The sequence below is a fragment of the Triturus cristatus genome, chromosome 11 (assembly GCF_964204655.1).
Source record: "Triturus cristatus chromosome 11, aTriCri1.1, whole genome shotgun sequence".
Lineage (NCBI taxonomy): Eukaryota > Metazoa > Chordata > Amphibia > Caudata > Salamandridae > Triturus > Triturus cristatus.
Genome location: NC_140594.1, coordinates 164,441,306 through 164,455,387, shown reverse-complemented (window position 1 = coordinate 164,455,387; position 14,082 = coordinate 164,441,306). Strand labels below are relative to the sequence as shown.

Here is a 14,082-nt window from a genome sequence, read left to right as displayed (position 1 = left end):
ATTTGATTCATGTGATTTGATTTTTATCAAAGAGAACTTTATACTATGATGAACTGTTAATAAAAATATATTTTTTTACATAATGTTTTTGCTATTATGGTTGTAACTTTAAAACGTGTGTCTTTGCAATTGTTTTCTGGGTTCAAGTTCATGATTAATGTGTGGTACTGGAATGTCTCTATGGTTGATAGTATAAACATTTTTGAGTGAGATTGGCGTAAAATAATCCTTTAATTTGGTCCAAGAATGTTTGTTTTGATCATCACCTACAATTAGGTACTGTTTGAACAAGCCAACACGCATTGGTGATTCCTGTATGAACACTATCTCCCTGTTGTTCATGTTTTTATACTCCTTATGTTTGGATGGACTGCAAAATGTGTCTCCAGCATCAACATAGTCTTATCAAACGTTTATGCTAAAGCACATTTCATGGCAGCTTGTTTTTATTTCAGTGAGACTAACAGGGCTGTAGGATGCTGTCCTGCTTGCATGCCCATTTTACAGCACATATGCGTTCTCCCCATGTAATACTTTTGGATCTAGAATGTACTAACTTAGATCCGACTTTGCAGGACTCTCTGCATTTCACTCCTCCAGATACCTACGAAGATGTAATTGCATTACTTGCACTGGAAATCATTAACGATCATAGTCCTAATCTAAAGGAGAGGTTCTCTATAAGATCCATGTCATATTGTGATTGACCTGTATCACTTGCAAACCGGCTAGTGGGCTCATCCAGCTTTAGAATACCTTTATCTGTTTCATTCCTAATATTTTCATCCACCCCAAAAAAAGTAACATAATGGGAAGCCGTGGCCAGTAGGTCAAGGGAGCCGCAGGTCGAAAAAGTTTGGGAACCACTGACATACGACATTCTCTCAGTCACCCGTACATATATAGCCCGTTCATATATCCCCAAAGACCACGCTCTCACTGACACACATGGCAGCCCTGTCATAGTACCCCTAGTCAAAGTATTGTGTTCAAACCATAGCGTCTGGCTCTATGGACTTTGGGCTTTTAACGTCAATGAAGCTGAGCGAGGGGGCGTCTGGTATCAATGCGCGAGTTGCTTGGCCTTCAGTAGCTCACAATGATTTTCATTGATCAGAAGTAGCTCTCACTACAGACACGTTTGGAGACGCCTGTCCTCGACCGATCTGCAGGAGATTTGAATGAAGAACCTGTGTGGTACGCTTCAAGCTTCAGCACAACATTTTGCAGATTGGTAAAAAAAAAAAAAAAAGATTAGCAAAACAAATGATATGGAAGATCGAATCATAACTGCGAATTAAAACCCATGCTCTCTAAATACTCAGGAATGCACATTCTCTTTGCAGCTAATCTACATATTTCGTTGTTTCGTCTTCAATGCTTTTGTTACTAAACCACAGAAACGAGTGCATTTTTCAATGTTTTTTCCAAGGCACCAGCAGTCTGCTCCTTACTTTTCTCGGGTACAGGCATTTCCCTAGGATGTTAGTTTCGCACAGTTGTAGATTTTTTATTTCCCACAAGCTATGATCTTAGTACGTCCTTAGTGTAAAACATTTCTCTTCAAAAGCAGAAAGAATGATATTGAAGCATATAGAATATATTGATGCAAAGTAAAAATGCACAAAAAAAAAAGTTTATTTAAAGGTGTTGGCAAGGTGCTTTCAAGGGATTTACATTCTAAACACGTTTTAGCACGTTTAATGCATAGAAGGAATCAAGGTGATTTAATTGAATATGTAATTGTAGCTTCATTGATGTATCTCCCTTACAACTTCCACTCTTAAAAGGACTTTCTTAACACTGGCTCCCAGGTGCCCCCATCACATATCTAAGAAGGGTTTATAACATGAACATAGTAGCTTACTGGCTACTGCTCCATAATAATCCATAATAATTTTTATAGCGCTTCAACTTTTTGATAGTCAGTGTCTGGGGTAACAGATGTTTACCCAAATTGTGCTCATATTTCGGCCTCTGCCAGGTGTTCGGCAGAAGCAGCCCGGCTCTGCTGGGCTTCAAACCTATGGCCTGCAGATTACACACACGTCTCTACAACAGGCACAAAACCCAATGAACTATTTTGCTAATGTAGACCCCATTGCTCACAGTACAAAAAGTCGAATGTTCTATATGCAGATTTGTGGCCTGTAATAGAGTTTAGAATATTATCTTTAGCAAATCTGAATTCTGTAAAGCTATTAAATCTCCTTAGAAAAGGTTGGGTTTTCCTGCGGCCTGTATCACTATGGCCAACACACACTCTTAATCATTCCTCCCTCTGAACTGGTTCAAGGTGTAATGTCTAAGGCAGTGAATGCAATAAACTTGCTCTTGCTCCAATACTGGGCCTGGAGTCTTCTGTTCTGGAAGAAACCTCTTCTCTTTGGAATAACCTGATCCACAGTAGCCCACCATTTCACAGTCCTACCTGAGAGCAAATCGCTTGTACCTTGGATTTTTTTCCCCAAGAAAACTACTGCAGATATTACCTGGAAGCATTTACGCACTGTAAACTGTGTGGAAAGCGGAGTACCAATTGGTCAGGCCAAAACCACACATTTATTGCCATTCTGACAGGAAAAACACTGGACCGGGCAAAAAATGCCCTGAGGAATACTGTGACCTTAAAGTAATTTTATTTCCTCCAAGGGTGTTTTGTGCCTAAATTTTCCGCCACCACTCAGGGTGAGAAGCGAAGTATAAAAATCCCAAAGAGGAACTATTTGTAGGAATGGGATCCATGTCAGCTCAGTTTGTGGTTGCAAATTCTCAATGGGAAGAGTCCGGCTCATCATCCACCTTTAACAATGGAGCAAAGGCTTGGGAGAGTTGAGGAAAGAAGGCACACCAGAATTTGTTTCTTTCTCTTAGACACGTACATTCTACCTCAGGGATGGCGGGCAACCTACTAAATTGGAAAATCTTGCTCCATCTGAGATAAGCTGATAAAATAGCCTTCACTCATACCTGGATGAGTATGTGGAAGGAATCTGCCTCCACCCATCTTGACAAAGCAGGAGTTGGCCCACATGGATGAGTTATTTGCTTCCATGAAGTAAATATAACAAGATTCAGAGGTGGTTTGTGTGCTTACCATGACCGTGTGTAAAATTCAATTTAGATCAGTATCAATCTTACATCTGAGATCATGGTTCAGAGGGGGGAGGTGCCGGGACTGAGGCGCACAGCTAAGATGTCGAACCGGGGTGAATACTCTTCAAGTAGTGGGCATATGAGGGCCTTATTAGTCTAACTCAGAACAGCAAGAAAGCAAAAGGAAAAGTTTCCATCGTGGCCATTCCAGGTCCCTTTGTCCCTACTCTTTGTTGGGAATGGAAATTGCTCTGGAAAAAAGATGTTAAATTATGTGCTGGATCCATGTCACATTTTCAGGACACCCGCTAGAAGGAAGTAAACCTTCAAAGAAAACAATACCAGCTAATGGAAAACGTATTCAAGTAACACACCAAAATGTCATTCCTGTGTCTATGTAGACCCTTAATACAGCTTACAGTTCTGTGAGGAGTCTCCATGCAGTGGAATCTTGGTGGAAGAGATGAGTGAACTGATGTGCAAGGATGCCTGGCATGTATAGCTGCGAACCACACTTCAAGCAGACACGTGGCAGACTCCCCTGTAAGAAAAAGAATTCCCTATGAGCAGCACATGCACAAATCTTTCCAGACCCCTGCCTTTGGCAAGTACTGAAACTTTCCATCTCTCACTTCATTGTCGTCAAACACACTGTTTCAATAAGCAGCTTTTCACCTATAAATCATTATCATAAGATGTAGTAGTCCAATTGGTTTAACTGAAGTAAATGAAGTAAGACGTCAACGCCCAGAATGGATTCAACTGTCGCACAAAATTCCAGAGCTGGAAACAGTATCTGTGATGACATGGAGTGTGATGGTCACCCTACTGCCAAAACCCAACTATTTTGACACTACAATTATGACTCAGCATTACAATTCTTGTGCTAAGCCACATGGTGGAACAGGAGGAACTGAAGAAGGGGTGAATGGAAAAGGCAAGACCTGGTTTTCCAATTCATCAAGCCTAAACAGCCTTCCATTCTTGTCTGTCTGAAGCTTGATGCTCAAGAAATTCACGAGGATAGAGAACAGCACAGCACAATCCTAATCTCACATGGAACATTACGTCACAGAAAGTTCACAACACAGAATAAGTGAAGTTTCCTCGAAGAATAATATATTTGCATTTTGCAATCAAAATATAGTCAAGGCAGCGATTCAGATAAATTCGGCTTCTCCGTTGGGTGTCAACACGGTAAGGTTGCCTCTCGCCTCTTGGTCGTCTTCTATAGCTTTGAAGAGGCTCTTGAAATTCCCAGCACCAAATCCCTGCAAAAGATGCAGTGTTTATAGTTAGGAGATTATTTTGTTTTCCCAGGCAGAACATATGCTTCATAAAAGATATTGGACTGCTGACCTGGTGGTTATGACGCTGTATGACTTCCAGGAACAGAGTTGGTCTGTCTTGCATTGGTTTGGTGAAGATCTGGAGCAGGTACCCTTTGTCATCGTAGTCAACCAAGATGTTCAACTCCTGTGTTATAGAAAGAGCAATTTAGAATGCAATAGACAGCCCGCTGGTTAGAAAGGTTAGCCGTGGCCATGACATCCACCGCCTTGGCAGAGGACAGTCCACCCTATGGAGATATTCCTGGCTACCTGGTGGAGGGTCTCTGTGCTCGGCAGAGAGCTGCCACTACTGTGGCTCTCTTCACAGAACTGAAGATTTGCCAAGTGGAAGCCATGTTGAGAGCACACACAGGGCAAATTTTTTTTTATATTGAGGAAATAAAATCCCAAAGTGGGAGTTTGTTTTGTTAATATAGAAAATAAATGGCCCAACATGCAGGGAGTTTTTTCCCTGCAAGTGGAATCAATTCTACATTTCCTCTGCCTATGTCCACAGCAGGGCTGCTGATTTATGGCAGTCCTCCCACTCTGCCAAATTCGAAATCAGGGCATTAGTGCTTAATTACTGAGTTTTATAAAGCACATCACATGTCTTTAGGTTAATTCAAAACTTTTAAAATAAGACAAAAAGTCTACTTCACATGAGATGGTAAAACTCAAATCTTATAAGGCGAGGTGCCAACCTTGCCTGATGTTTTTAGGTCGTTGCCCCCCTATTGTCCAAGATAGATGGCCTTGCGGCCACAGTAGACACGGAGGACAGAGGTCTAGCAGGGAGTGGCAAGAGTCCAGCCTAGACAACGATGGATTGATCAGTGCCACTGGAGAGATTAAACTGCACATCTTGAGCTAGGATCTGAACCCCTATGCCTTCCAGCACGCCAATAGGCTACAGCCTGCTCATTAACGGCTTAGCTCATTCTGTTCAAGTGCACAACTCCTCGTTATCTGATTTTGTTCTGAGGAAAGACAGTGAAGTAATCGATAACTAAATGAAAAGTTTGCAGGCTCTGCCAATAGAATTTAAGCAGAAATAAGCAAGTGGCCTCCACAAGTAATGTACAGTAACTGGAGAATACTTGTATACACATTGTGGCCTGGTTCACCAAGGTAACTTACACTTTTGAGCAAGTTTACACGTTTGCGTAAGTTTACTACTTTGCGGCATTCACACCCTGCTCTTTTGTAGTGACTTACACTTTTGTATTCAATGTACACTTTGGTAGCAAGTCCAGCACCACACATGACCAACCACTGGTACTGCAACACCCTCCCATGGAAAGTAAAGGAAGTAGGGACTTACTACAGAAGTATAAGTTACTTAGGGCCATATGTAGGTAGCCTAATACCGGTCGGTAACGGCCGATTTTCGGTTATTATCCCGTTACCGACCGGTATTTAGGCTTTTGCTATGTAGGGGGAACATTTCAGGATTCGGTAATTTACCTAATCGGTAAAATTACCGAATCGGTAATTTTACCGATTCGGTAAATACAGAATCCTGAAATGAGATGTAGGTGACACTCAAATGAGTGATGTGTAGGGAAAATAATTTGGTATTTAGCACCAAATATATGTTGGTGCTAAATACCGAATTTATTGCAAAAAGCAATATTTTGCTGGACTAACAGTGCCATGTGGCAGACATACATGCCCTTAGGGCATGTATGTGCGCCACATGTGCACACATGCAGGAATCAGGGCTGCAACAGGGTGTCAATGTGACACCCTGCCACCCTTGATTGTGCTCCCCCCATTACCGAATCGGTATTTACCGATTCGGTAATGAGGCATACCTTCCCATTGATTCCTATGGGCCTCCAGGCCCATAGGAATCAATGGGAAGGTATGCCTCATTACCGAATCGGTAAATATCGATTCGGTAATTACCGAATTTCTCCGATTCGGTAATATTTACCGAATGATTACCTACATACGAGTTACCACTTCTTAAATACCGAATCGGTAAAGTTCGGTATTTAAGAAGTGGTAACTTGTATGCTACCTACATATGGCCCTTAGTGCAGTTTGTGAATCCCGAAAAGTAGTAAACTTGCTCAGAAATGTCAGTTACCACATAAGTGCAGTTTGTGAATAGCGCTTCGTAGTAAGTTTTGAAGCACTACTGTAGTATGACAAAATGTACTACAAAGTGCAGTTTGTGGATCTGGCCCTGCGGACGCAACTTACCTCCAGCCTGTCAATATTCTCTGTGACTTTAATTTTTGCTGTTTTAAGGTTCTCCCGCAGCGTTTGATAGTAGGTTGATGGAACCGACATGAACTCCATACCACGTTTCTTGAGATTTGTGATCTGGAAGACAGATTCTCCAGTTTGATTAACATAATTTGAGTAAAGTTCTAGTCCTGCTTCACCTTCTCTTGCAGATGCTAATGATTCCCTGACTCCTGGTGTCATTTAGAAAGAGCAAGAGAGCATGAGAATTAGAGCAAGTCAGAGAGTGGAAGCTACATGGAAAGAAAATTATAGACAGAAAAGAAGAGGATGAGGAATGCAGAGAACAAAAGAGAAAGGTAAAGAGAAAGAGAGGCGGTAAACCAACGAGTGAGACCACTGGAGACAGAAAGTGTAATGAGAGGCCGCCAGAGAGAGAGCGAGACATGGTGGAAGAGAGGAAAAGATAACATGATGTTCCAGATGCAGATGCTCAAAATGAATCTTTTTAATTTAAGAAAGAATAGCGCTCAGGGTCACGGCATGAGTGCGTTATAAAAGTACACATTAACAGAATTAATTGTATGTCACAGTATAGAGTGCAGAAAATAGACTACCACTGTATCATGAAGTATACATGGGTAACCAGATTAACTATTCTTAACTCCACATCTACGTAAAGCGCTTTCAGATCAATTCTCTAATGTATGTGACTCACCTATTTACAGCCACACTAGCTTAAGCTGCTCTTAAAAGCTGAGCTTGAGGCCTAGAGGCAAACTGGGAAGGCCAGTTTCACAGGTTAAAGCTCTTTAGCAGTTTTTCTGAAATGTTTTCTACCAAGCAGAAGACAACAGACCCAACATTTGGGACAAAATGATTGTTATGTGACGCACATTTGCATAGTACAGTTGTACCATCTCCATGCTCCTGTATCGCTTCAGAATCTGGGTGCCTGCTAGAGTTCTGGGATTCTCGCTGTCCAGAGTCAAAGTGGTCTGTTGAAAAATTATGACTAGTGCCACAGGAATAATGTGATTTTGTCTCTACAGTGTTTTCCACAAAAGTATGGATTTGCCTCATTTGCCATATAATTCATTATCTGCTGCATAGTATAGAGTTTTTCACAAAAAAATATTTCTAGCTCAAACAGAACAAAAGTGACTAAAAAGCAGTGACACATGTTGCTGTGTAGTGGAAGGGCCCTTTGTAAAAGGTGACAGGTCCCATTTTCTGTTGCTTACTCTGTACCTGAGTGTTAAACTGGTACTAATCAGATGAAACCTTTGCCCAGATAGTGTTAACCTGTGCAACAATTATGGCATGAGAAAGTAATAGTATCATAAAATATGCGGCATTATGCCACATGATTTGCTGTTTCTTGCTGCATAATTTAGTCAACCCTATCACATAATTTGGTCCACCTCTACCTGATAATTTTAGTGGCCCTAAATATGATGATTAAAGAAACTCTTAGACGTGTTAGGAGAGATAAGTGGGTTTTCTGCTTTTCACAGTGTTTTACTTGTGAAAAGTCCTTGATGAATGTAATGTCTGTTTTTTATAGTATGTATACATTCAATTATTCACAAACTGAGTTGGAGCACGGCTAATAAAAGGCAGTGTATTTTAGTGTATCTCGCCATCACTGACGGGTGTGCCCACACGTCGGTCCTATGCACGCTGTGCCGCTGGAACCAAGCTATACCCGACTAATGAGCCCTAAAGAGGGTGAATATTGTTTTGTGTTGCTGGTCTTCAGGTTCAATAATACAAAGGTCAATGGTTCCCTTGAGGAAGAATAAGCCTAAACTTTATTGGCTAATGCTGTATGAACACCGAATCAATTGAGAGTATACCATTCATTTTATTCACTGTATGGTTATTTCATTAGTACGAAAAGGCACAATGACCATCCGCAACACAGATTCCTCTCTTACTTCTTGCTTACTTTAAGCTTGCCTTGGACCATGTACAGCACTCTGCTGCCTTTTGGCTCGATTTGCGCTATAGCGACCATACCTATACAAGAATCGATCGGTTTCAGCAGACTGGGGATCTGAGAGAGGAAATTACTTTAAAGCTATTTGAATTATCCTTGCCATTCATGATTCCAATTATAATGTCTGCATGAGAAACGCTGCATCAAACACACAAAGGGGGATGGGAGGCATGCTTGCAATAATCCTAACCATTGGCAATCTCCAGGGTAGCAATCCAACCCTTCATTCTTTTGCCCACCGTGCCACCTCTTTTGGGCAAAAGTATACACAAATCAGCCTTGAACCCTTCTCCAGTAGGAACAGTCAAGCCTGAAATGCTAGGCCAGGTCTTCTCTGAACCCGGAACATACCCACCAAGGCATGTGAGTTTGGGCTGAACTGTTTCTATTGGTGCAGGGCCAAGGCTGATTTGCACATGGGTGGGTCCAAACTGGCATAGTGTGCAAAATAATGATGAACTGGGATACGGCCCGAGTAATTATCAGTGGCTGAGATGAATTCAAGCATTCCATCCATCACTTTTTAGTATATTTTAGTGCAATGGGTATGCACAAACATGAGCCCCATGTGCACTCTGCCATTGGAACCAAGTTACACCAGACTGACAAGCCCCAACCAGTCGAAAACCGGTCTTGGGATGCTTGGATTCTGGTTCAGGGATGACCTAGGCTGGACTGTTCCTAATGGAGCAGGGTCAAGGGTGATTCGCATATGGTAGGGTTCAAACTGAGGTGGCGTGCTGTGCAAAATAAAAATGGACTAGGATGCGGCCTGTGTAATTACCAGTGTCTGAGAGGAATTCAAGCATTCCTATACATCACTTTTTTTGTATGTTTTCTGCATGAGGCAAGCTTCAGCATACAAACAACTATACAAATGTGGTATACACCTACCTGGCAAGACAAATCACCTATATACAAACGTTTGTCAATTATCCTAAGATGAGCACATTCTGTGTAGTGATTTTCTATGAAATTGATAATATTATAAAAATCACTTCTAATGCTAAAATGCAACTACTTCTTTGTGTTTCATCACCGATTGATCTAGATCATGAAGAATATATTTCCACAATAAGCATTCTTGGTAGCACTCATCAGTGAGCTGGACAAAAGACCCATAACTGATAATAAGGTGGCAGTGAGAACTGGTGAAGTGCATATTACATCAATATTCAACATTTGTGTATATTTAAGACACTATTCAGTTAGACATATCTGCTGTGTAAGCTCTGTCCAACTATGAAGATCATTTTTCTTCTAATAGCTGGTTAAGTCACTGGGCATCTGTGGATCTTTGTACTTGGGAATAAAACAAGAAACTTGCCCGTATAACCTTCTTTTCTGTTTGTAAAATGTACAAAGTGCCATGTACAATCCTTTCAACCTCAATAACACCTTAAAAAAAGGGCCTGGCCCCCTAAAAAAAGTCGGAATCTACTTTGTGGGGTTTCTTCATACATTTTGAGTACATTTCCAATTCATTTGGAATTTTAAATAGTTTCCAGGAGTATGACTAGGAACCTGCAACAGTTGAGGATCCCTTGTAGTGATGTAAATAGGGTACATATATGCATCCAAAAAAGAACTGTATTAGTGCTGAAGAACTGAGGAATTATTTTCCCCATGGATAAAGTCTTTCATGTACACCTCAAAAAAGTTATGGTGATGTTCTTTTTATATTTGTGCTCCCTTACCGTTCGTATCCTGAAACACAATTGACACCTGGGCCACTGGAATTATGTGATTTTAAGACCACAGAGTTTATTGCATGATTTTGGATTTGCCGCATTTGCAACATAATCCATCATCTGCAGATTTCAGCAAAATAAAAAATGTTTCTAGCCCAAACAGGTCAAAAGTTACAAAACCGAGGCGATACGTGTTGCAGTGCTTGCCAGCTCCCCCTGCAACAGTCCTCCTGTACCCCTTGCACGCAGTCTGCTACTGTATGCTGCCTGTCTACCTGCTGCCCTGTGTCTCCTCTGCTCATTTCTTGCTGTTTTTCCTTTTCTGCCCTGTTTTACCCTCTACTGCTCTGTTTTGCCTTTTCTGCTAGTTTTTGTGCCGTTTCGCCTTTTCTGCTCGTTTTTCTGCCCACTGTTGTGCCTTTTCTGCCCTCTGTTTTACCCTTTTCTGCTCATTTCTTAACTCTTTCTGCCATTTCTCTCCCTCAGCCGTTTCCCTCCTCCCACTACCCAGCACCCCGCCCTCCCCCCAAGACATCCTAAATGGAGGCCGTAACACGACCACATTGAGCAGGTCCTCGTGCCAGCTCCCCTGCGACAGTTATCCTGTCGAGCCTACCCGCAGTCCGCTACCCTCTGCTGCCTGTCTACCTGCTGCCCTCTGTTTGTGCCTCCTCTGCTCTGTTTTGCCTTTTCTGCTCTTTTTCTGCCCTCTGTTATGCCTTTCTGCTCGTTTTCTGCTCTCGGTTTTGCCCTCTTCTCTGTTTTACCTTTTCTGCTAATTTTTCTGCCTTCTGTTTTGCCTTTCCTGATCGTTTTTCTGCCTTCTGTTTTGCCTTTCTGCAAGTTTCTTCCCTCTTCCCGCTGGTTCCCTTCTCCCGCCACCCACCGCCACACCCTTCCCCCAGGACCTATTTAATGGAGGCCGCAGCACCACCCCATTGAGCAGGTCCTCGTGCCAGGTCTCCACGCGACAGTTCTCCTGTCCAGCATGCCAGCAGTCCACTACCCTGTGCTGCCTGTCTACCTGCTGCGCCCTTTGTTTGTTTCTTGCTCTGTTTTGCCTTTTCTGCTTGTTTTTCTGCCCTTCGTTTTTCCTTTCTGCTTGTTTTTCTGCAGTCTGTTTTGTCCTCTTCTGCTCTGTTTTGCCTTTTCTGCTCATTTTTCTACCCTCTGTTTTGCCTTTCTCCTCATTTTCTGCCCTCTGTTTGGCCTATTCTGCTAATTTTTCTGGCCTCTGTTTTTCCCTCTTATGCTCTGTTTTGCCTTTTCTGATTGTTTTTCTGCCCACTGTTTTGCCTTTTCGGGTCACTCATTTTTCTGCCCTCTGTTTTGCTGCCTTCTGCTTGTTTCTTCCCTCTGTTTAATCAAGACCTGGCTTTTCGAAGGAGACCTCGCACCACAGCGCCCAGATACCCCCAGGGGTAACAGTGCTGCGCTCTACAAATGCAGATTGATTGATTGCAATGAAAGGCCCTTTGCAAAGGTTGACTGGTCATCTTTCTGTTACTCATTACTGAATTTTGGTGTCAAAGTGGTTCCATTGAGCTGACGCCTTTGCCCAGAAAGTGCTAACATTTGTAAAAATTCCAAAATAATGAGGTAATGTTAGCACAAAATGTACCACATTATGCCGCATAATTTGCCTTTTTTGCTGCCTAATTTAGTCAACTCTGCTGCATAATTTTGTCCTTCCGTGCCACATAATTCCAGTAGCCCTCATTTACACCCACCTTTGACAGCAATACATTACCTCCCTATTCCAGGATTCCTCCTGGAACGCCCACTCCCTTGCCATGGGAGAAGATTTACTCATACAAAAAAGTACATATGAGAAAAACTATTTACAAGTGCAAATACATAATCTGTGAATCACTTTGAACGTAAATACACAAAGCCTTGGTGAATCAGGCACATGCGCACTAAGCTACATAAAGGCAAGCACCACATCAGAAGTGGTCCTTGAAAGCTAGGTTTAACAAGTGACCTCCACTTGAATCAGCTTGCATGGACCCTAGAATGCACTGAGCTCCCAAAGGACCTACTGTGATTGGTGAATCTGAGGCAGAGAAAAGACAGGAACACTGAGCATGTGGTCCAAGTCCTGAGCGGCAACGGACAGCATCCTCTTGACTTTGTTTTAGGAGATAACTCTAGATAAGCCACTTTGCTGAAACTTCTGGATTTCAGAGGGTATAATGACTCAACTGAGATGTTTGTGGCTGGCTGCTTACTGCCCTCAGCAGTAGAACAGGGCAGATGATCAGAGTCGGACTATGACTGAAAAAAGGCCCGGACAACAAAATAAGTGGCCCCCATTAGTGAATTATAAAGCTAAAAAAGTGGCCCATGTTTTCAAATTGGGATGGTGTTGAACTTGTAAAGACATGCTGTATGAGTGTTTTGCAAAGTATGGGAGACTGCATGGATTTGACCTTGCTGCAGGCAATGATTGCTATTAGATAAACATCAGTAAAAACCGGCCCACACACCGTTAAACAGGCCCACAAAGAGCCACAAACCAGCCCACAAAGTGACCTGTCAGACAGGCCCATCGGGCACTGCCTTATTGCCCTGTAGGTCAGTCCTACCCTGCAGATGATCAGTTATGATATATGTGATTTGTCAGCGGAAAACAGGGACTGGAGGGACTGCAATCACTAAGAAAGAGGCAGCCAAGTAAAAGGTTATAATGAGAAACAACATGCACTTTTTGTCAATTTCTTTGCATATTTGTCTCGGCTCCCTTGGGAGTGTCACCATCCCACGGTACAGAGACCAGTATCCGATAAACATCTCAAGTAACCTACAAGGAAGTAGGACGCAAGTAAAATATTGAGGCGAGGGATGCTTGCGTACTTTAGGCGCTAAACTGCTGCCAAATGAATGCTCTCCAGCTTAGCGCTGGGTGAGAGCCTCTTTGGTCACTGGTTTAGGAAGTGGCTGCATGCCCATCTTTGTGGATGGTGTCCATCTTGGAGTGATGCTCTTTGTAGAGGAGCTGCATGCTCTGTGTTGAGAGAACGCGTGTCAGCTTGGTAGTAGGGGAGATTCTCTGCGTGAGGGGAGGCATGTTTGAGTGCTTCATTTTGGGCAAAACTCAGCAAGCCTAGCACTGGGTTAGACTCCCTTTGCAATAGGGACTGCATCGGGGGGTTCTAACCAGTTTAGCACCATGTGAGATTCACTTTGCCATAGTGGCTGCATGCTCTGTGTTTGGGAATTATGCCAGTTTAGATCAGAATAAGATACCTTTCAGAGGGTCTGCATGCTCAATGTTGGGGAATGATGTCAGCTTATATTAGAGTGCGATACCCCTTAGAAGGTCTGCATTCTCAATGATGGGGAATGATGGCATCTTAGATCAGAGTGAGATACCTTTCAGAGGGGCTGCATGCTCTGTGTATGGGAATGATGCCAGCTTAGATCAGGGTGAGATACCCCTTAGAGGCTCTGCATGGTCTGTGTTGGGGAATGATGCCAGCTTAGATCAGGGTGAGATACCCCTTAGAGGGTCTGCATGGTCTGTGTTGGGGAATGATGCCAGCTTAGATCAGGGTGACATGCCCCTTAGAGGGTCTGCATGGTCTGTGTTGGGGAATTATGCCAGCTTAAATAAGGGTGAGATACCCCCTAGAAGGTCTGCATGGTCTGTGTTGGGGAATGATGCCAGCTTAGATCAGGGTGTGATACCTTTCAGAGGGGTTGTATGCTCTGTGTTGGGGCAATGATGCCAGCTTAGATCAGACTGAGGTATCCCTTAGAAGGT

General features: G+C 42.8%; 1 protein-coding gene across 1 annotated transcript in view; it reads right to left on the bottom strand.

Moving 5' to 3' along the window:
* Nucleotides 1-4,193: 4,193 nt before the first annotated feature.
* HPD (4-hydroxyphenylpyruvate dioxygenase) overlaps nucleotides 4,194-14,082 on the bottom strand; it is a 137,186-nt gene continuing 127,297 nt past the window's right edge. The window contains exons 12-14 of the mRNA XM_085633073.1: nucleotides 6,639-6,761; nucleotides 4,456-4,572; nucleotides 4,194-4,367 (exon numbers count right to left, since the gene is read on the bottom strand). Of these exons, the coding sequence (XP_085489199.1) occupies nucleotides 4,257-4,367; nucleotides 4,456-4,572; nucleotides 6,639-6,761 (351 nt within the window). The 3' untranslated portion in view covers nucleotides 4,194-4,256. The remainder of the gene's footprint in view (nucleotides 4,368-4,455; nucleotides 4,573-6,638; nucleotides 6,762-14,082) is intronic.